Source organism: Lutra lutra, chromosome 1 (genome assembly GCF_902655055.1).
Source record: "Lutra lutra chromosome 1, mLutLut1.2, whole genome shotgun sequence".
NCBI classification, from domain to species: domain Eukaryota; kingdom Metazoa; phylum Chordata; class Mammalia; order Carnivora; family Mustelidae; genus Lutra; species Lutra lutra.
The window spans coordinates 187,777,290-187,799,931 of record NC_062278.1 but is presented as its reverse complement, the minus strand read 5'-3'; the positions used below and the strand labels follow the sequence as shown (position 1 = coordinate 187,799,931).

The 22,642-nt window shown below is 39.1% G+C and overlaps 1 protein-coding gene across 1 annotated transcript in view; it reads left to right on the top strand.

The window, feature by feature from the left end:
• TAFA1 (TAFA chemokine like family member 1) overlaps window positions 1-22,642 on the top strand; it is an 866,756-nt gene that overhangs the window by 242,591 nt on the left and 601,523 nt on the right. Inside the window, exon 3 of the mRNA XM_047747161.1 lies at window positions 3,635-3,752. Coding sequence (XP_047603117.1) covers window positions 3,702-3,752 — 51 coding nt within the window. The 5' untranslated portion in view covers window positions 3,635-3,701. The remainder of the gene's footprint in view (window positions 1-3,634; window positions 3,753-22,642) is intronic.

Here is a 22,642-nt window from a genome sequence, read left to right as displayed (position 1 = left end):
GCAATGCCTGGCATATAGTAGTTGTTCAATAAATACTAGCTATGTTTGACAGGGTTCTTCAAAATGTTTTCTTCCTTCTCTGTGGGATGATTATCCTTGATCCTTTGAAGTTAGGCTAGCCCTAGTGACTTGCTTTTGCAAGTGAAAGTGATATACGTCATTTTTGAGTAGACACTTGGAGAATCATTGGTGGTTCTTTAATGCTCCCTATTTTTCACTTTGTCACAAGGCCAGCCAAGTTCCAGATATGGGCAGCTCCGTCGAAAATGAAGCATGTGTGAGATGACATGCAACCTAACTTTAGTTGGCGTAGATGGAAAGCTCAATCCAGAAATAAAACTGAGATTTTAGGCTTGTTTCTCACATTAGTAAAAGTTAGCAGAAACTGATGTAGTTAGCTTAATGCCAGTGCCCATACAGTCATGTGTATACAGTGGTTCTTTTTGAAACTTATTTCTGAGGGCCCTTATTTCTGTATCAGATGTTCCCTTAACAATATGAGACACACACCTGAAAGAATTTGCAAAGTAGAGGTGATAACTAGCATTTGTTATTTATAATAATATCAGAACTTTTGTAAGTGCTTTGCAAGTATTAACCCTCAAAAACTTTGTGAAGCCAAGTAGAAACTTAAAATACCCTTTTCATAGGTGAGGAAACTAAGGGAAAGAGCAGTCAAATTTCATGTTCCTAGGCTAGACAACTAGTTAACAACAGAACCGGGACTAGAGTCCAAAGCCTAAACTTTATCACTGTACTACATTGTGTCACATATAAATTCAAAAATGTGCATACATGAGGAGAAAGACAGACAACTCTAAAATGCTAAGAAGAATGTGTATCATTCATTGAGTATGATTTAGTTTCTTAATATAGAAAAGGAAAGAATGGACTGTATTGAGATTCCTGCCAGATGTAAAGTTCTGCCATTCTACTTTATTTGCTTTTCTTCCATAAGATGAGTAGTATGATTCATCCAAGAAAAGGATCAGTCCTATTTATTGGAATCTTCCACTTGCTGCCCTATAGGCAAGAGTGAGGGGACCAACGGTTCAAATCCACCGTTGCTTGGAAAGCACACCTTCATAAGAATTGTTCTCAAAGGGGTTATTCAAACCCTTCCTCATTCACTGGCTTAACAAAGTTTCCAGGGTGTCCACACTAAATACCCAAACAATCACTCTGACATTGGTTAGGTGGCCCAGAGTTTCAAGAAAGTCAATACCCAGGTGAGACTTCTGAGTTTGCCATGTAAGTCATGGAAAGATTTGGGCTTTCATTTTGTGGGAAGCGTAAGAAAAAAATATATATATAAACACACTTTGAATCATTTAGGAGTGAATGCAAAGTTGAGAGAAAGCCAAATGTTGGAGTTTTTGGAAGCAATAAATTTGGAGTCGTCCATGTCTGGTTTCAAATCCCAGCTCTGCCTCTGGATCATGTTGAAGCATATCACTTACAGTTCCCAAGTTCTGGGCTCCTTATCTATAAATTGAGTATGATGAATTCCTAAATTATATGGTTACTAAGAAAGCTAAATTTAATTTAGAATATAATAAATGTCCCCAAAATTAATAAAGTAGCTATTATTTATAATTAACTATTAAGTAAGGAACAGATTTCTTTAAAGAATATTTCTACATTATAGTATGCTGGCTAGGTACTTATTAATCTAGATATCTCCCAGAGGACTTTTCAATGGATTGGTACTATCATGAATGTTACTATAGAAATACTGGCTCCTTCTTAAAGATGTTAATTATATTTGGAAAATAGCTAAGGCCTAGCATGCCCCAACTGTGATTGAACACAGTTTCTAAGCAGGGCCTAGATAAGTGGATATCTCAAGGAAGGAACTATATTAGCATAACAACAAAATCAGGTAAAGCAGAGACAATAAAATAGAGCAAAAACAAATAGATTTTATAAATATAAAGTGAAAACCAAACCATCCTAGCAATTACAGCTTTCATATGATTTATGCCTTTAATTTGTCTAAATCAGTGACCCATGGAGTATTGGCATAAAAATTTCAAATTCAGCAAAAACCTAAATCACTATAAGGAAACAGTGAATTTTTATTACTTATCTTTCTTTCATTGACTTCCCCCAAACAAAATGAATTCTTCCTGGAGTGAGGCAAAATGAAGTATTATTCTTTATGAAGATATTATCGATTGGTGATTCTCAGCATCCAATATGTCACAGAAACACAGAAACACAATTTGACTGTGAAATCAACAGTGCAGAATTACTATTCAAAACCTTTCCCCCTTTTCTTCTGTCTACATTAACACTAGATATCACTTTTATCTGGTAGAAAGCAACAGAAATGAATTCTGGCTAACTTGGTTTAGAACAAAAACAAAAACTTCTTGGGACACCTGGGTGGATCAGTGGGTTAAGCATCCAACTCTTGATTTTGGCTCAGGTCATGATCTCAGAGTTGTGAGATCAAGCCCTGCATTGAGCTCTGCTTAAGATTCTCTCTCCCTCTCCTTCTGCCCCTCCCCCCACTCCACTGTGAGCTCTCTTCCCCTCTCCCTCTGCCCATCCCCACACCACCCCCTGCTCACATGTGCATGTGCACATTCTCTCTCTTTCTCAAAACGACAATGATAGCAAACTTGTTGGGAAGATAAGGTATAGCTCAAAAGGTCAAGAGAACAGATAAAAATCCAGGCTTCAGAAGGGACAAAAATCAATGCCATGGAGGTAGGAGGCATGGCAACAATACCAGTCTTTTCAAGTCCCCTCAGATATGGTGAAATAGCCTTAATGGATTCCAATCTTGAATTATTCCACTTAAAATTCAAATACTTGAGGAAAATTGTCTCATTGTCATTCGCCAGAGGAGGGCAAGTTACCTTAACGGTGTTCTCAAAGAGGAGATGTTCCTCTTTGGAAATATCTCTACCAGTTTGCAGAAATTATTATAGTCCTGTGAACTAAAATCTTGATTTTAGCCCATTGAGACCCATGTTGGATTCCTGACCTACAGAGCTATAAGTTAATACATTTGTTGTGGATTAAGATACTATATGTTTGGTGATTTGTTGTGGCATCAATAGAAAACCAATACAATACATTTTCTTGTATAAATTTGTTCCAATTATTGCACCTGACATACTTATATTAAAAAAGACAACAGATGCTAAGTGCCCTCATATCTTAAAGTGGGAAGTTAAATCAGGAAAGCAGAATATGGTAAGAGATGGTTATTCTGTGTTTTTTTTTTTTTTAGATTCCATATTTGTTTATTTGAAATTCATTTATCATAGGGTCAATTTAATTAACTATATTCCATACTTTCTGTATTATTGATGCTCTGAGATCTGGGGGTCTTATAGAACTTAGGAGACATGTCCCTTCCAGGGTTGGCTAATTCTTAAAGACAGCAGAAAGCTCAAGCAGCAACACATCTCTCTCATAGGTAACCCAACTAGTCCCATCTCTCAACAAGTCTATAGCTACAGACACCTCCTTTATTTAGCTCTTAACACACCAAGCCAATATTTTCCTGCACTAAATCATCCCAGAAAACAAATGGCAGCCCCTGTACCTCAACTATGTGTCAGAATTATGCAAACCAACCAATCCTAGCTGCTTACTGCCTGCCTTGACTTTCTTATAGAAACCCCAATAAAAGCTGGGGCTTGGACTTTCCCCTTGTTCCTGTCTTCTTCCTCCTGACCATCCTGATGCTTCCCCTATGGCTATATGGCATGATGTGTCCCCCTCTCTCAGGAAAGGTAAGTAATAAATTCTTCTTTTCATAACTTTGACCTTCCCATGTCATCATGTGGTCAGACCACTATACATGAAATCCTGTGTATAATTTTAGAAAAATGGCAAACCTAATTCTGCTAGGTTTTGTGAATACCCACCTCTGGCTTGTGTAGGCAGCTAAATTTGGAGGGAAGTAGAAGGAAAAATGTTGGTGTGGTATACCCTTTTGTTTTCACACTATTCCTTCATGGGGGAGGGAAAGGCTTAGTGTCTTTTTACCTAAACCCAAGTGGGATGTGATGCTGGAGGACGACTAAGGGAGGGGGACAGCTATCCCATCTTGCTTAGACCTGAGGTGTGTGTTGGGGGGGTAAGAAATGGTATATGATTTCACAGAAGCATTCTGAAGGAGATTTCACCCAAGAGAACTCCCAGGATGAGCCAAATAACCCAAAAGAGAAATAAATAGCAGTAAGTAAAGGAATAGGAGGAAAGTTGAAAGCAGCCAGATCGAAAAGAGGCATTGCTGGTATCATGAGAGCTACAGTTAAAGCTCTACAAGGGACAGTGTCTCAGGCTTAGCCACTAAACCCCAGCATCCTTCTGGATTAAATTCTTCATGCCTCAGAGGCCCATCTGAGGAAGAAGCTGTGGAGGATGGGCAGGGGAACAAGAGAAGCCAACCACAGCTCCTTTCATCACTACAGACTTCTCTGTTTTAAGTATATTGAACTGAGGAAGGAGAGTTAATATCCCTTGTACCTTCATTTTTTAGTGCAGGCTGTGAAAGTAAAGCCTTCCATTCCCAGCTTCCCTTGGTTTAGACTGTACCAACTTGATGTTCCAGGAGAAGGTTTCAGAAAGTAGAAATAAGGTATAAGTGCACTTTGGCTTGTGCTCTGTCTACAGACATGCCCTCAACAGGAAGATTTGAGGGTTCTATTGATGGGTCCCAATGAATAATCCTGAGGTTATGGTTTTAGGCTAAGGTCAAAGGCATGCCATCTGTCTTCTTGGCACAATGTGGGTCTAGGAAGAAAGATGTTGACTGTGAAACCAATATTCGTAATGGGAGTATTTTTCTGTTATCTCGGTTCGTTCTGGCCTGGAGTCGGTCCTTCCAGGTAGTTTCCCAATGCCCTACTTCTTGACAGTGCTAGAGGCCATAAGTCTCATTTTGAACCCATTCTTTTCTAAAGTAGTGTTTCTCAACTTTCAAGAATAATATAAAATTAAAGTTAGAATGTCCCTGAGACTAAACTTTTTAGTTACTAAAATGAGACCTTTCATGTGACTGGAAAGGATAAGAAACTGTGAGACTTCTCCAACTCTTCAGTGAGAACAAGAAAGGGTGAGCACACAGGTTGACAGGGACAGTGGGAGGAAATATTCCTTCATTGTATCCTGTTTGGTCCAACTTTTCTCCTATATCAGTTACACAAACAACAGAGTAATTTGTAGACCCAAAGAAACAAATCTAGTACAAAAACAATGTCATTATGGAGCAGATACCATAATTAGAAACACTAAGTAAGAGAATCAACATTGAAAATTGAATTATCGACATAGAGGGATGACTTTATAATTATTGAGAATCCTGATGAAATTAAAACAAGAAGAATGCTAACACATAAAGAAGACTACAATAACTAGCATACAAATAGCTGATCTCTCAGAGGTGAATATGCCCACCAAAATAAAAACAAAACAAAACAGAACAAAAAAGATGCATTCAAAAATATAACACAAAAGAATTTCCCTAACAGGAAGAAAGAACTATATCTGCGGATCAGTGAGCACGCGTTGATCCAGGAACATAGTCAGTGTTTTGAGGTTTTAGACAGAAAAAGAAATCATGTACTGGAAGGAATCTGGTTGGCCTCAGACTTTCCTACAGTAATATCCAATGCCAAAAGACAGAAAGAATGTCTGTAGTTTTTGATAGAGAGTACCACTGAAGGAATTATTGCCTGCCAGAGTGACTCTTATTTCCAGTGGTTACAGAGAGACATCATGAAACGTAAAAGAAACTGGAGAAAGTAGAGTCTATAAGCCCTTATTCAGAAAAAAATGTCTTGAAAACAAAAAAGCCATCCAGTTGAGAGACAAATCAGACTAGGAATTGAGGAATGACATTGCTGGGAATGACCGAATGTCCAGAGGGTGGTGCTGACTGGATTTCAAAATAAATGTAATATCATCATAGATACAGAGGAGGAACTCAGTCAACATCCCTTCTACCCTTGTTTTATGGTACAGTTTGTAAAAATGATACCTTCCTTTCCTATCATTTCATGATTTAGACTATGCCAGCTGGATGTTCCAGAGGACAGTTTCAGAAAGTAGAAATAAGGTACAGGTGCTATTAGGCTTCTGTTCTATCTGCATGCAGTTGGAGCATCTTCCCTTTGACAGGAAGCCTTGAGTTTTCTGTTGACCTACTCCAGTGAGTAATCCTGAGATTATGGTTTCAGACTAGGGTCGAGGGCATGCCATTTGTCTTCATGGCACAATAACATGGATTTAAGAAGCAGAATGTTGACTATGAAAGCAATAGTTGTAATGGGAGTATTTTTCTGGTATCTCTGTTTGTTCTGGCCTGGAGTTGGCCCTTCCAAGTAGTTTTCCAATGCCCTACCTTCCTGACAGTGGTAGAGGCCACATGTCTCATTTTGAACCCATTCTTTTCTCTTCCAAAATAGTGTTCCATGTTTCAATAATGTTCAATAACCTTCAATAATGTTGATATTTGGGTTAAATAATTCTGTTTGGCAGGCTATACTTTACATTGTAAGGTGATGAGCCTCTCTCTATGAGGTCCCTATAGCACCTGTCCTTCTTCCCCCACCCCCAGTTGTAATAACCCAGAATATCTCGAAACATTGACAAATGTTCCCTCATCACCAAAATCATCTCCTGTTGGAACCACTCATCTAAAATCATGCGTCCTGTTTGTTCTTCAGCTCTTCTGATCCTCTCTTTCCATTCTGTATTTTGTAAAATTTGCAAAAAAATGGAGGTTTCAAATAGTTCCACAGAACAAGAATTTGGAGCAAGGAACATGGCATGGCTTCCTATCTCTGGAACAGTAGGACTCTGTTTAGGGAAATTGAATCACTTTCTACCTGGGTATGTAGCATGAACAATGGCTGGACACAGTATTATCCCAAATCCTCATTCTTTGATTCTTTGAGGAGTCTTCCATCCTCATCAATTTACAGATACAGGTCTTGGAGTATTAGAAAACCATGTAGCAGAAGCATATTCTAGGTAGGGAATTTACTTTGCCTTACCCTGATGTCCAGTACATTATTTTGTAAAGTCTATTTGTATTATTAGTAATACTCTAATAAGAATAGTTCTTATCTTATATTTTGATAAATTATAAGATGATTATCTCCTATCCTCATTCTGTCTCTCTTTCCTCTACTGAATTTTGAGTCAAGACTTTTTATTGCTTCATTTTTTAAATTACAAAATATAATATAGTTTCATTTCAGAAAATCTGAAAAAATAGAAATAATACAACAAGCATTACCAATGAGTCAACTGGCAACTGGGACCTGTTATTTATGTTTTGTTGGATTTTCTTTAAATGTTTTCCTTTATATTATTTTTGTATGTGTGCATGCATATGTTTGTGATCATAAGCTTTTAAACAAAATTGCCATGTTAACACAGATGATATAATTTCCATCCTGTTTATTGACATAGCTGTATTTCATATAATTGTCCACATAACATCATCATGAAAAATCATGAATTTTTGTTCCCACCATTTGTGTTTTTCAGAACCAATCTTCTTCATCTTTTCTGTGCCATGCACTTATATTCAATAGATAATTACCAAGTAGTTCCAATATGGCAGATTCTGGCTTAGGTACTGAGTGAGGATACAAAGTGAAGCAAGAAATGGTTTCTGCTCTCAAGGAGCTTTTCCACATAAGACACATGAAGAAACAATGTCAGTGCCATTTTCATTACTGCCACTGTCTCTGAAGCACCATCTTTGCAATTATTTAAAAATAGATATTAAGCTCCTAATTGCACAAAGGACTGATTTATGCAGGAAGCTACCATTCTCAGGCAGACATGCCCATACAGAAACACATCTCTAAATCAGTGAGCTGTTCACATCAATCAGAGGGTAAGGACAGTATATTTTAGCGGAAGAAGGTCGGGATTGGTACCTACTGAGGGAACAGATCTGGGAAAGTGACCAGAGGCCCAGTTCAATCAGTAATTTGCCCAGCCAAACCCCAGAGAAACTTTAAAGCAAAAAATTTGTGAGAGAAAAAGACCAACTAGTGGCACCAGTGGTGGAGCATATTTTAGGCAGAATGTTACCTGTTACTTTAAATTTCAGTGTCTGCTATATTTCTTAAAAATAGAATAATAACCTAGAGTGGAGGTGGGTGGGGGATGGGTAAAATAGGTGATGGGAATTAAGGAGTGCAGTTGTCTCCATGAGTCGCATGTACAGAAGTGTTGAATCACTCTATTGTGTACCTGAGACCAATATAACACTGTATGTTCACTATACTGGAACTACAATTCAAAAAAAAATTTAAAAACCCAAAAAACAAAAAAATAGAAGAGTAACTGAAGTCATTTGTATCCATGCCCACTTTCAAGCAGCCACACCCTTCTGGCATCACAGACATGTTTGACTTGAACTCACCAGAGTTCAAAGAGGAAAGAGGGTTAAAAACCCTGAAAGTTAAGACTTGAAATCTCTCCATGATTCTCTATATGTAGGGTGTAAATGAGCTAAACAATAGTGCAATTGGCTTTTGCTGCCATATAATCATGAAATTGTGCTGCTCAAAGATACTTCAGAAAGAATCCCTGACTACAGTCTTCTATCTGTGGGAAAGAACCATGCCCATTTCATGTGGATCCTTGGGGGTGATGTGAGCTCCAGGTCATATGTCTCCTTGTACCTGCTCAGCTTACAGGCACTCTCACTGTGGGCGTCAGTTGCTTGCTTAGCTTCCTGTTAGAATGGCCCCAGTGGAGGCTCCTGTTCTTATGGTTCTAAAGTTTTTATGATCTTCCCTCCTCTGGGGATGGAAAGGAGTTTACTGTGTGAAAATCACTGTGCTCAGCTATGGTAGAAGCCCTAGCAGTTCCAGCCATAGCTGTGTACCCATAGACCTCTGTCTTTCCCAGCGGCCTTCCACAAGGTTCAGGGAAGATAATAACCTGTAAACCAAAGGTACAGGAAAGATAATAGTCCATGGGAAAGACTTTGGCCAATAAGTGATGGTAGAGGGGAAACAAACCAGCAGATAAAGTGCTGCTGCTTCTCCTCTCAAGGGAGCAGGGTATAGCCTTTCAGCATGGCTTCTGAGTGACTGAGTGATGGTGGTATGCTGGTAGGAGGCTGAGTTTGGAACATTCCGCCCAGCCTTGCTTTCCCTTCCTCCCTGCCTCACTCCCCCACTTTCCCTCACTCTTTCGTAGAATTAAACAACCTTCCATAAAATGTGGATATATTTTCAAAAAAATATGTTCTACAAATCATGGTTGTTTAGTTACAGATAACTCTTACTTTTGAACTTCATTTATTTCACAGACATAAATAAGAAATTTGTAGATCATCTCCCTAACATTATAGCAAAAAAAAAAAAAAAAACAGATTTCACCTCCAATGATCAGTGATACTGTAGTAGAATTTAGTGGCAGCAATTTTCGTTAAGGTCACTGTGCCAGAGGGGTGGGAAAGGTAGAATTCAAGAACGTCCATCTGGGGTGGGAGCCTCTTAGAGAACTGTATTATAGGATGCCAATATTGGGTCATTGGGCATCACTGTTAGGGGAAAGACATAAATGATTTTATGAGAAAACTCAATACACCAAAACATAAATTCTCTGATGGAAGTGGGCTTTGCGCATTCCCACTTCTTAGCTTCTGACCCTGCAAAATATATCACTGAAAAAGAAAAAAAAAAAAAAAGAAAAAGAAAAAAGAAAAAAAAAAACTAGAATAATGCATTGTACTGCGGCATACCACCTTCTGAGAAGACACCTGAATCTATCTTTCTTTTTCTCTTTCTTTCTTTCTTTCTTTCTTTCTTTCTTTCTTTCTTTTTTTCTTTCTCTTTCTTTCTTTCTTTTCTTTCTTCTTTCTTTCTTTCTTTTTTTAAGATTTTATTTATTTATTTGACAGAAAGAGAGGGATCACAAGTAGGCAGAGCAGCAGGCAGAGAGAGAGGGGGAAGCAGGCTTCCTGCTGAGCAGAGAGCCCAGTGCGGGGCTTGATCTCAGGACTCTGAGACCATTACCTGAGCCGAAGGCAGAGGCTTAACCCACTGAGTCACCCATGCACCCCTACCTGGATATTTCTGTCAAGGTCTAACATTTACCTATTCAACCACATTTTCCAAGACGGAAATGGCACCAAAAGGGAAAGCTCCTTGGACTTAAATTCATTGTACATGCTTGATACTCAATGGGATGTTTTCACATTAAAATAAGGTCCCTAAAGCAAAAACTAACAATGTACCAGATGAAGTAAATTGGGGATATTGGCTGCTGAGAAATCTTTGAAAGACTATCTGAGGTATGTAATATCAGTATAACCATATTGCCAATTTCACTCCAGTCGAATAACTTAAAATGTCTTTCAGAAGCAGTAAGCTAAATCCCTAAATCTTAACCCCTGTGGATTTAGGAAGCAAACCAGAGCTCCCACGTCTAGGCCATGGCTCTGTCTGTTAGGACAGTATTTTCAGCACCAATAAAAAAATGTTCTTATTCCCCGATATAGTCCCAGCCCCCAGATTACTTTACTGCAACTTTTCTTTGACAGTTTATTTCTTTTGAGTAGTTGCTTATTATAAAAACCAAAGGGAAATAAAAATATATATAAAATTTTTAAAATACTCTTTTTTAACTCCCTCATTATGGCCCACTGAGTTTTTAGAAGCATGTGCATTAGTGGAGTGTTTGCAGTATTCATGACTTGAACTTCTAATTTATGTGCTCTTAAATGTACACTAATCATTAGCATACTAACTATTAATATTATGCTCTGAGGATTTTCCCTCCAACTACTGTTCTAGGTAAAAGGAATATTCTTAAAAACAATATTCATTGACTTCCATAAACAGGCAGGTCAGGTTGGAACATGGGCCACTGGCATTGATGTGTGGATGGTAGCATTATTAGAAGTTATTTACTACATGAAATTCCAACCTTGCCAATTTTTAAATGTTAATGGCCTTATGGTGAAAAAGAAAGGTTTATGTGCTCCACCAAGGGATTTCAGAATTTTGTAATCTTGTTTTGGGAATAGTTTGATTGTCCAATAAGTCATTTTTACTTCTCTCTTAATTATATGTGTTTATGAGCTTTTATAAATTTGAAAGCAAAACTTTTTGGAATGTTGAATATAATAATTGAGTCTAAAAGACTGAATTTAATATTCTGGGTTTACTGATTTGGGGGGAGGACAGATTTCTCTGTGGATCCTGGGGGAAAAATGAACCAAAATAAATTTTAAATGGATTATGCGGATTTGTCTAAGCAAATCCAGAATGTTCAGCTGCATTTATAGGAAATTCTAATTGACTTACTATAACTTGAATGTGTCATCTTTAACAAATGAGAAAGAGCTGCCCAGGGCCCAGCTTATTCTAAGAGATTTTGCCAAATTGTCCATAAAAGTTCTAGTTCATTACTTAGTTTTTTATTTATAGTATGCAAAACTACTTTAAAAATGTTCAACTCAAAATATCTCCCATCTTTAGATAATACGCCTTAGATGTATTTTACCTGAGTAGTTGGTATACTAATCTCAATATATCAGGAGTCCAGCCTTAAAGTCTTTATTTTAAGATATGGTTAAAACTTGCTGAAATTATTCATGAGATGCTACTACAGTTAATAATATGTTATAGGCATATTATCTGTATGTATGATAATCAATTCAAAATCATTACCTAAACACTTGCTTCATAATAGAAAAGCTATATGCTTTCCTCATCATAACTAACTTACTTATAGTTTCAGGAGATTTAGGGAAGTGTATTACCATCACAAAGTTGAGTTCAGGGAATGTGTAAAAATTCCCGTCATTGTGCATAATATGCCATTTGTAATTTTCATTCACCTCTTAGAGAAAACATCTTTTCAGCAATGATTAAGTTGTAAGTAGTAAAAATGCTGAAATAATTTAGTAATTATAGAGGATAACTAACCACCCACTAGTGTAAAGAAATGGAAAATAGACAAAAATTACTCATGTTAGTATCATCAAAGATAATAATTGCAACTTTGGTATATCTATTTTTAGTCTTTTATCTATAAAGACTCTGTTTTTGTTTTTAATAGTGCTTTGTACAAATATATAATGAAATTCCATTCTGTGTTATACTAATGATATAGATGTTTTTCTATGTAATTTCAGTTCCCTAATGGTAGCATGAAGATGTCAGGTAATTGCTCCTACAGAAAACAGTTCCAAATGACTCGTATATAGGATTTGCCATCTGTATATTTTCTTCAGTGAAATGTTTTTTTTTAATGTCTGTTGCCCCTTTTCTAATTGATTATTTATTAAGGTTATCTATATATTCTAGATATGAGACCATCAGGAAAATGCAAATAAAACCACAGAGAGATAGCCTTGCACACCAATGAGCATGGCTAAAATAAAGAATAATAACAATACCAAATATTGGAGAGAATGGAAAAATTGGATCACTCATGCTGATGGGAATGAGAAATGGTATAGTCACACTAGAAAACAGTTTGATGATTTCTTTTTTTTTTAAAGAATATATTTATTTATTTGACAGAGAGAGATCACAAGTAGGTAGAGAGGCAGGCAGAGAGAGAGAGAGAGAGGAGGAAGTAAGCTCCCTGCCGAGCAGAGAGCCCGATGCAGGGCTGGATCCCAGGACCCTGAGATCATGACCTGAGCTGAAGGCAGAGGCTTAATGCACTGAGCCACCCAGGCACCTGGTGATTTCTTTTAAAACTAATATGCAATTTTTAAAAATCTAATAGGCAATTACTATGACCTAGCAATTATACTCTTGGGCGTTTATCCCAGATAATTGAAACTTATATTCACTCACACATATGCATACACACATACACACAAACCAAACAAGCTATACACAAATGTCCATAGTTGCTTGATTCATAATAACTGGAAATATTCCAGATGTCCTGCCACAAGTGACTGATTAAACAAACTGGGTGTGTATTTATTCCAATGAATACTACTCCACAATGGGAAGGAAATAGCTGTTGATAAATGCCACAAACTGGATGAATCTCTGGGAAATTATGCTAAGTGAAAAAAGTCAATCCCGGAAGAATACATATTGTATGATTCCATCCATGTGATATTTTGAAATGATAGTGTTCTTGAAATAGAGTGCAGATTAGTGGTTGCCAGAGGTTAAGAAGGGATGGGGGCAGGAGGAAGGTAGACATGATCATAGAAGGGCAACACAAGAGATCCTTCTGATTTTATCCTTCCATTGAGTATCTTGACTATGGTGGTAGATACACAAACTTATAACATCTTATAGAATAAAATACATATGCACACAAAGAAAACTGAGGAAATATGAATAAGATCAGTGTATTGTGTCAGAGTCAATATCCTGGTTATGATATTATATTGTAGTTTTCCAAAATGTTACCATTGAGGGATATTGAGTAGGGCATGTATGTGATCTCTATTATTCCTTACAACTTCATATTAATTACAATTATCTTAGTAAAAACTACCCCTTCCTCCCTTACCAGTTGGAAGTAGCAGATGATAGAGTTCAGAACACAGAAAAATTCAACATTTACAGAAAAAATTCTGGAAGTGAAAGAGCTGCAGAGGAACTGAAGTCCAAAATCTGAGTATAAACTCTCACCAAACCCCTAGCTGATCACAAAACTACATACGCTTGGAATAAGGGAGACCAGAAAGAATTGAAATAGAAACTAGAAGGTCAGCTACTGTTGCAATTCAAAACTGCTGCTGGTGAGGTTTTGAGTTTGCTGCAATTTTGACCACTTGTATTTTCCAAATCATACACAACTCAAGTGGCAGAGAGTAGACTCCTTACTGATCTTAGATATCAGAGGTATGAAGTTTAGTTAAGAAAAACAATTGGAAATTTAGAAGACAGCCCCCAGAAAAAGGGAACCACAGAGAGAATGAATCCTAAAATCTGAATGTAAAGTATTTCCCAAGTCTTTGGCTGACAGCTAAACTATGCAGGCACAGGGGACTCCCAGGGGTCAAGCCAAACAAGCAACATCTGGAAGCCAAAGAAAATTGATCAAAAGCCAGCTTCTGCACATAGCAGGGAGGACTATTCTACAGTTTGATTCTAAGAAAGTAAATGACCCACTAGAACAAAATGACCCACTAGAACAAATCAGTAATCTTCAGTGTATCCCAGAGATACTACAAGGTGTAATCTACAACACACAGCTTCAAACCAAAAATTAACTTGTAGTTTTAAACAACATGCAATTTTGAACCAAAATACTTCTTTGCCTGACTATGAATGACAGTCAGTAGAAACTGACATTGGTAAGTTCTTTTTTTTTTTAAAGATTTTATTTATTTATTTGACAGATAGAGATCACAAGTAGGGAGAGAGGTAGGCAGAGAGAGAGAGGGAAGCAGGCTCCCTGCTGAGCAGAGAGCGCGATGCGGGGCTCAATCCCAGGACCCTGGGATCATGACCTGAGCCAAAGGCAGAGGCTTAACCCACTGAGCCACCCAGGCACCCCTGACATTGGTAAGTTCTGATGATGTACTGATCAAAGATATCAAAGAGGTAATTTTAAATACATTCAGATAATTAAAGGAAAATATAATATTAATGAGTAAAAAGATAGGGGATCTCTCAACAGAGAAGTGTAAGCTATAAGAAAAAAACCAAAGGGAAATTCTAAAACTATAAAGTACAAGCCTGGATATGAACATATCATTATATGAGCAAAACAGAAAATTAGAAATAGCAGAAGAAGAAAATCAGTGAAATTAAAGTTAGATCAGTGGAAATCATCCAATATGAACAAAATGGAGAAAAATATTTAGTAAAAATGAACAAAATTCCCAAGAATTATGGTGCCATATCGATTACTCTCATATACGTGCAAGTGGGGCCCCAGGAGGTTGGGAGAGAAAGTGATATAAAAAAAATTTTGGGAGGAGGAGTCAAGATGGCGGAGAAGTAGCAGGCTGAGACTACTTCGGGTAGCGGGAGATCAGCTAAATAGCTTATCTAAAGATTGCAAACACCTACAAATCCAATGGGAGATTGAAGAGAAGAAGAACAGCAATTCTAGAAACAGAAAATCAACCACTTTCTGCAAGGTAGGACTGGCGGAGAAGTGAATCCAAAGCAACGGGAAGATAGATCACGGGGGGAGGGGCAGGCTCCCGGCGAGCGGCGAAGCAACGGAGCAAAATCAGGACTTTTAAAAGTCTGTTCCACTGAGGGACATCGCTCCAGAGGCTTAACTGGGGTGAAGCCCAGGCGGGGTCAGCGCGGCCTCAGGTCCCGCAGGGTCGCAGAAGGATCGGGGGTGTCTGAGTGTCGCAGAGCTTACCGGTACTAGAATGGGGAAGCCGGCTACAGAGACAGAGCCGAGGAGTGACTCTCAGCTCAGGGTTGCCTTGAACCGGTCGCAGGCTCGGTCAGCTCAGAGCGCGGCCGGAGGCCAGGGTGACGGGAGTCACTGGGCGCTGTTCTCTGAGGGCGCACTGAGGAGGGGGGTCTCGGGCCCTCGGCTCCTCCGAGCCGGAGACTGGGAGTCCGCCATCTTCATTCCCGTCCTCCGGAACTCTACAGAAAGCACTCAGGGAACAAAAGCTCCTGAAAGCAAACCCAGCAAACCCGAGCGGATTACTCAGCCCAGCCCCGGTAAGGGCGGTGCAACTCCGCCTGGGGCAAAGATGCTTGAGAATCACTACAACAGGCCCCTCCCCCAGAAGATCAACGGGAAACCCAGCCAGGACCAAGTTCACCTACCAAGGAGTGCAGTTTCAATACCAAGGAGAGTGGCGGAATTCCAAGGAGAAGAAAGCAAAGCATGGAACTCATGACTTTCTCCCCATGATTTTTTAGCCTTGCAGTTAATTTAATTTTTTTTTCTTTTTCAATTTTTTTTTTCTTTTTCACTTCTTCTGCTAATTTTTTTTAACTTTTACCGTTTTCTTTTTTTAACGTTTTTTAAATAGTTTATCTAAGATATATATATATATTTTTCCTCTTTTTATATTTTTTCTTTATCGGCTTTCTTTTTTAATAGTTTCTTTTTTTTTTTCTTTCTGAACCCCTTTTTATCCCCTTCCTCCCCCCTCACGATTTGGGATCTCTTCTGATTTGGCTAAAGCATATTTTCCTGGGGTTGTTGCCACCCTTTTAATATTTTACTTGCTCCTTCATAAACTCTTATCTGGACAAAATGACAAGGCGGAAAAATTCACAACAAAAAAAAGAACAAGAGGCAATACCAAAGGCTAGGGACCTAATCAATACAGACATTGGTAATATGTCAGATATAGAGTTCAGAATGACGATTCTCAAGGTTCTAGCTGGGCTTGAAAAAGGCATGGAAGATATTAAAGCAACCCTCTCGGGAGATATAAAAGCCCTTTCTGGAGAAATAAAAGAACTAAAATCTAACCAAGTTGAAATCAAAAAAGCTATTAATAAGGTGCAATCAAAAATGGAGGCTCTCACTGCTAGGATAAATGAGGCAGAAGAAAGAATTAGCGATATAGAAGACCAAATGACAGAGAATAAAGAAGCTGAGCAAAAGAGGGACAAACAGCTACTGGACCACGAGGGGAGAATTTGAGAGATAAGTGACACCATAAGACGAAACAACATTAGAATAATTGGGATTCCAGAAGAAGAGGAAACAGAGAGGGGAGCAGAAGGTATATTGGAGAGAATTATTGGAGAGAATTTCCCCAATATGGCAAAGGGAACAAGCATCAAAATTCAGGAGGTTCAGAGAACCCCCCTCAAAATCAATAAGAATAGGTCCACACCCCGTCACCTAATAGTAAAATTGACAAGTCTTAGTGACAAAGAAAAGATCCTGAAAGCAGCCTGGGAAAAGAAGTCTGTAACGTACAATGGTAAAAATATTAGATTGGCAGCAGACTTATCCACAGAGACCTGGCAGGCCAGAAAGAGCTGGCATGATATATTCAGAGTACTAAATGAGAAAAACATGCAGCCAAGAATACTATATCCAGCTAGGCTATCATTGAAAATAGACGGAGAGATTAAAAGCTTCCAGGACAAAGAAAAACTGAAAGAATTTGCAAATACCAAACCAGCTCTACAGGAAACATTGAAAGGGGTCCTCTAAGCAAAGAGAGACCCTAAAAGAAGTAGATCAGAAAGAAACAGAGACAATATACAATAACAGTCACCTTACAGGCAATACAATGGCACTAAATTCATATCTCTCAATACTTACCCAGAATGTTAATGGGCTAAATGCCCCAATCAAAAGACACAGGGTATCAGAATGGATAAAAAAACAAAAACCATCTATATGTTGCCTACAAGAAACTCATCTTAAACCCAAAGACGCCAGGTTTAAAGTGAGGGGGTGGAAAAGAATTTACCATGCTAATGGACATCAGAAGAAAGCAGGAGTGGCAATACTTATATCAGATCAATTAGATTTTAAGCCAAAGACTATAATAAGAGATGAGGACGGACAGTATATCATACTCAAAGGAACTGTCCAACAAGAAGATCTAACAATTTTAAATATCTATGCCCCTAACGAGGGAGCAGCCAACTATATAAACCAATTAATAACAAAATCAAAGAAACACATCGACAAGAGTACAATAATAGTAGGGGATTTTAACACTCCCCTCACTGAAATGGACAGATCATCCAAGCAAACGATCAACAAGGAAATCAAGGTCTTAAATGACACACTGGACCAGATGGACATCACAGATATATTCAGAACATTTCATCCCAAAGCAACAGAATACACATTCTTCTCTAGTGCACATGGAACATTCTCCAGAATAGATCACATTCTTGGTCCTAAATCAAGTCTCAACCGGTATCAAAAGATTGGGATCATTCCCTGCATATTTTCAGACCACAATGCTCTGAAGCTAGAACTCAATCACAAGAGGAAATTTGGAAAGAACCCAAATACATGGAGACTAAACAGCATCCTTCTAAAGAATGAATGGGTCAACCAGGAAATTAAAGAAGAATTGAAAAAAATTATGGAAACAAATGATAATGAAAACACAACGGTTCAGAATCTGTGGGACACAACAAAGGCAGTCCTGAGAGGAAAATATATAGCGGTACAAGCCTTTCTCAAGAAACAAGAAAGGTCTCAGGTACACAACCTAACCCTACACCTAAAGCAGCTGGAGAAAGAACAAGAAAGAAACCCTAAACCCAGCAGGAGAAGAGAAATCCTAAAGATCAGAGCAGAAATCAATGAAATAGAAACCAAAAAAACAATAGAACAAATCAACGAAACTAGGAGCTGGTTCTTTGAAAGAATTAATAAGATTGATAAACCCCTGGCCAGACTTATCAAAAAGAAAAGAGAGAGGACCCAAATAAATAAAATCATGAATGAAAGAGGAGAGATCACAACGAACACCAAAGAAATACAGACAATTATAAGAACATACTATGAGCAACTCTACGCCAACAAATTTGACAATCTGGAAGAAATGGATGCATTCCTAGAGACATATAAACTACCACAACTGAACCAGGAAGAAATAGAAAGCCTGAACAGACCCATAACCAGTAAGGAGATTGAAACAGTCATCAAAAATCTCCAAACAAACAAAAGCCCAGGGCCAGACGGCTTCCCGGGGGAATTCTACCAAACATTTAAAGAAGAACTAATTCCTATTCTCCTGAAACTGTTCCAAAAAATAGCAATAGAAGGAAAACTTCCAAACTCATTTTATGAGGCCAGCATCACCTTGATCCCAAAACCAGACAAGGATCCCATCAAAAAAGAGAACTACAGACCAATATCCTTGATGAACACAGATGCAAAAATTCTCGCCAAAATACTAGCCAATAGGATTCAACAGTACATTAAAAGGATTATTCACCGAGACCAAGTGGGATTTATTCCAGGGCTGCAAGGTTGGTTCAACATCCACAAATCAATCAATGTGATACAACACATTAATAAAAGAAAGAACAAGAACCATCTGATACTCTCCATAGATGCTGAAAAAGCATTTGACAAAGTACAGCATCCCTTCCTGATCAAAACTCTTCAAAGTGTAGGGATAGAGGGCACATACCTCAATATTATCAAAGCCATCTATGAAAAACCCACCGCAAATATCATTCTCAATGGAGAAAAACTGAAAGCTTTTCCGCTAAGGTCAGGAACACGGCAGGGATGTCCGTTATCACCACTGCTATTCAACATAGTACTAGAAGTCCTAGCCTCAGCAATCAGACAACAAAAGGAAATTAAAGGCATCCAAATCGGCAAAGAAGAAGTCAAACTCTCACTCTTCGCAGATGATATGATACTCTATGTGGAAAACCCAAAAGACTCCACTCCAAAACTGCTAGAACTTGTACAGGAATTCAGTAAAGTGTCAGGATATAAAATCAATGCACAGAAATCAGTTGCATTTCTCTACACCAACAACAAGACAGAAGAAAGAGAAATTAAGGAGTCCATTCCATTTACAATTGCACCCAAAACTATAAGATACCTAGGAATAAACCTAACCAAAGAGACTAAGAATCTATACTCAGAAAACTATAAAGTACTCATGAAAGAAATTGAGGAAGACACAAAGAAATGGAAAAATGTTCCATGCTCCTGGATTGGAAGAATAAATATTGTGAAAATGTCTATGCTACCTAAAGCAATCTACACATTTAATGCAATTCCTATCAAAGTACCATCCATTTTTTTCAAAGAAATGGAACAAATAATCCTAAAATTTATATGGAACCAGAAAAGACCTCGAATAGCCAAAGGAATATTGAAAAAGAAAGCCAAAGTTGGTGGCATCACAATTCCAGACTTCAAGCTCTATTACAAAGCTGTCATCATCAAGACAGCATGGTACTGGCACAAAAACAGACACATAGATCAATGGAACAGAATAGAGAGCCCAGAAATGGACCCTCAACTCTATGGTCAACTCATCTTCGACAAAGCAGGAAGAATGTCCAATGGAACAAAGACAGCCTCTTCAATGAATGGTGTTGGGAAAATTGGACAGCCACATGCAGAAAAATGAAATTGGGTCATTTCCTTACACCACACACGAAAATAGACTCAAAATGGATGAAGGATCTCAATGTGAGAAAGGAATCCATCAAAATCCTCGAGGAGAACACAGGCAGCAACCTCTTCGACCTCAGCTGCAGCAACATCTTCCTAGGAACATCACCAAAGGCAAGGGAAGCAAGGGCAAAAATGAACTTTTGGGATTTTATCAAGATCAAAAGCTTTTGCACAGCAAAGGAAACAGTGAACAAAACCAAAAGACAACTGACAGAATGGGAGAAGATATTTGCAAATGACATAGCAGATAAAGGGCTAGTGTCCAAAATCTATAAAGAACTTAGCAAACTCAACACCCAAAGAACAAACAATCCAATCAAGAAATGGGCAGAGGACATAAACAGACAGTACTGCAAAAAGACATCCAGATGGCCAACAGACACATGAAAAAGTGCTCCATATCACTCGGCATCAGGGAAATACAAATCAAAACCACCATGAGATATCACCTCACACCAGTCAGAATGGCTAAAATGAACAAGTCAGGAAATGACAGATGCTGGCGAGGATGCGGAGAAAGGGGAACCCTCCTACACTGTTGGTGGGAATGCAAGCTGGTGCAACCACTCTGGAAAACAGCATGGAGGTTCCTCAAAATGTTGAAAATAGAACTACCCTATGACCCTGCAATTGCACTGCTGGGTATTTACCCTAACGATACAAACGTCGTGATCTGAAGGGGCACATGCACCCGAATGTTTATAGCAGCAATGTCTACAATAGCCAAACTATGGAAAAAACCTAGATGTCCATCGACAGACGAATGGATAAAGAAGATGTGGTATATATACACAATGGAATACTATGCAGCCATCAAAAGAAATGAAATCTTGCCATTTGCGACGACGTGGATGGAACTAGAGGGTATCATGCTTAGCGAAATATATCAATCGGAGAAAGACGACTATCATATGATCTCCCTGATATGAGGGAGAGGAGATGCAACATGGGGCGTTGAGGGGGTAGGATAAGAGTAAATGAAACAAGATCGGATTGGGAGGGTGACAAACCATAAGTGACTCTTAATCTCACAAAACAAACTGAGGGTTGATGGGGGGAGGGGGGTTGGGAAAGGGGGTGTGGGGTTATGGATATTGGGGAGGTTATGTGCTATGGTGAGTGCTGTGATGTGTGTAAACCTGGCGATTCGCAGACCTGTACCCCTGGGGATAAAAATATATGTTTATAAAAATAAAAAAAAATTATAAAAAAAATTTTTGAAAAAATAATGGCCTAATCTTCTAAGATTTGTAAAGAAAACCCATTAGCTTAGAGGTCCAAGAAATTCAAATATGATGAACACACACACATTACACACAGAGCAATCCAGTCTCTTTACACCATAGTGAAACACCTGAAAACCAAGGTTATAGAGAAAATCTTCAACACAGCAAGAGAAAAAAGACACATTACATGCAGTGGAGCAACGATATGATCAACAAGTGACATTGCTGGAACGGATGCAAGCCAGAAGACACTGGAGTTACATATTCTTCCTCCTGAGTAGTTAGAGCAAAACTGAGAACTGGCAACCCAAGAGATCTATTGCTAGTGCAAGTATTCTGCAAATATAAAGATAAAATAGAATTTCTTGAGAAAAATGTACAAAATGTGTTGCTTAGGAGACTGGCACCAGAAATACTAAAGGAGCTCTGAATAGAATGGATCTCTTAGAGGACAGAGTCAACATGGCGGAGAAGTAGCAGGCTGAGACTACTTCGGGTAGCGGGAGATCAGCTAAATAGCTTATCTAAAGATTGCAAACACCTAAAAATCCAACGGGAGATTGAAGAGAAGAAGAACAGCAATTCCAGAAACAGAAAATCAACCACTTTCTGCAAGGTAGGACTGGCGGAGAAGTGAATCCAAAGCAAAGGGAAGATAGACCGCGGGGGGAGGGGCCGGCTCCCGGCGAGAGGCAGAGCAACGGAGCAAAATCAGGACTTTTAAAAGTCTGTTCCGCTGAGGGACATCGCTCCAGAGGCTTAACTGGGGTGAAGCCCAGGCGGGGTCAGCGCGGCCTCAGGTCCCGCAGGGTCGCAGAAGGATCGGGGGTGTCTCAGTGTCGCAGAGCTTACCGGTATTAGAACGGGGAAGCCGGCTACAGAGACAGAGCCGAGGAGTGACTCTCAGCTCAGGGTTGCCTTGAACCGGTCGCAGGCTCGGTCAGCTCGGAGCGCGGCCGGAGGCCAGGGTGACGGGAGTCATTTGGCGCTGTTCTCTGAGGGCGCACTGAGGAGTGGGGCCCTGGGGCTCTCGGCTCCTCCGGGCCGGAGACCGGGAGGCCGCCATCTTTATTCCCGTCCTCCGGACTCTACAGAAAGCGCTCAGGGAACAAAAGCTCCTGAAAGCGAACCGGAGCGGATGACTCAGCGCGGCCCCGGGTAAGGGCGGTGCAACTCCGCCTGGGGCAAAGATGCTTGAGAATCACTACAACGGGCCCCTCTCCCAGAAGATCAACGGGAAACCCAGCCAGGACCAAGTTCACCTACCAAGGAGAACGGCGGAATTCCAGAGGAGAAGAAAGCAAAGCACGGAACTCATGGCTTTCTCCCCATGATTTTTTAGCCTTGCAGTTAATTTAATTTTTTTT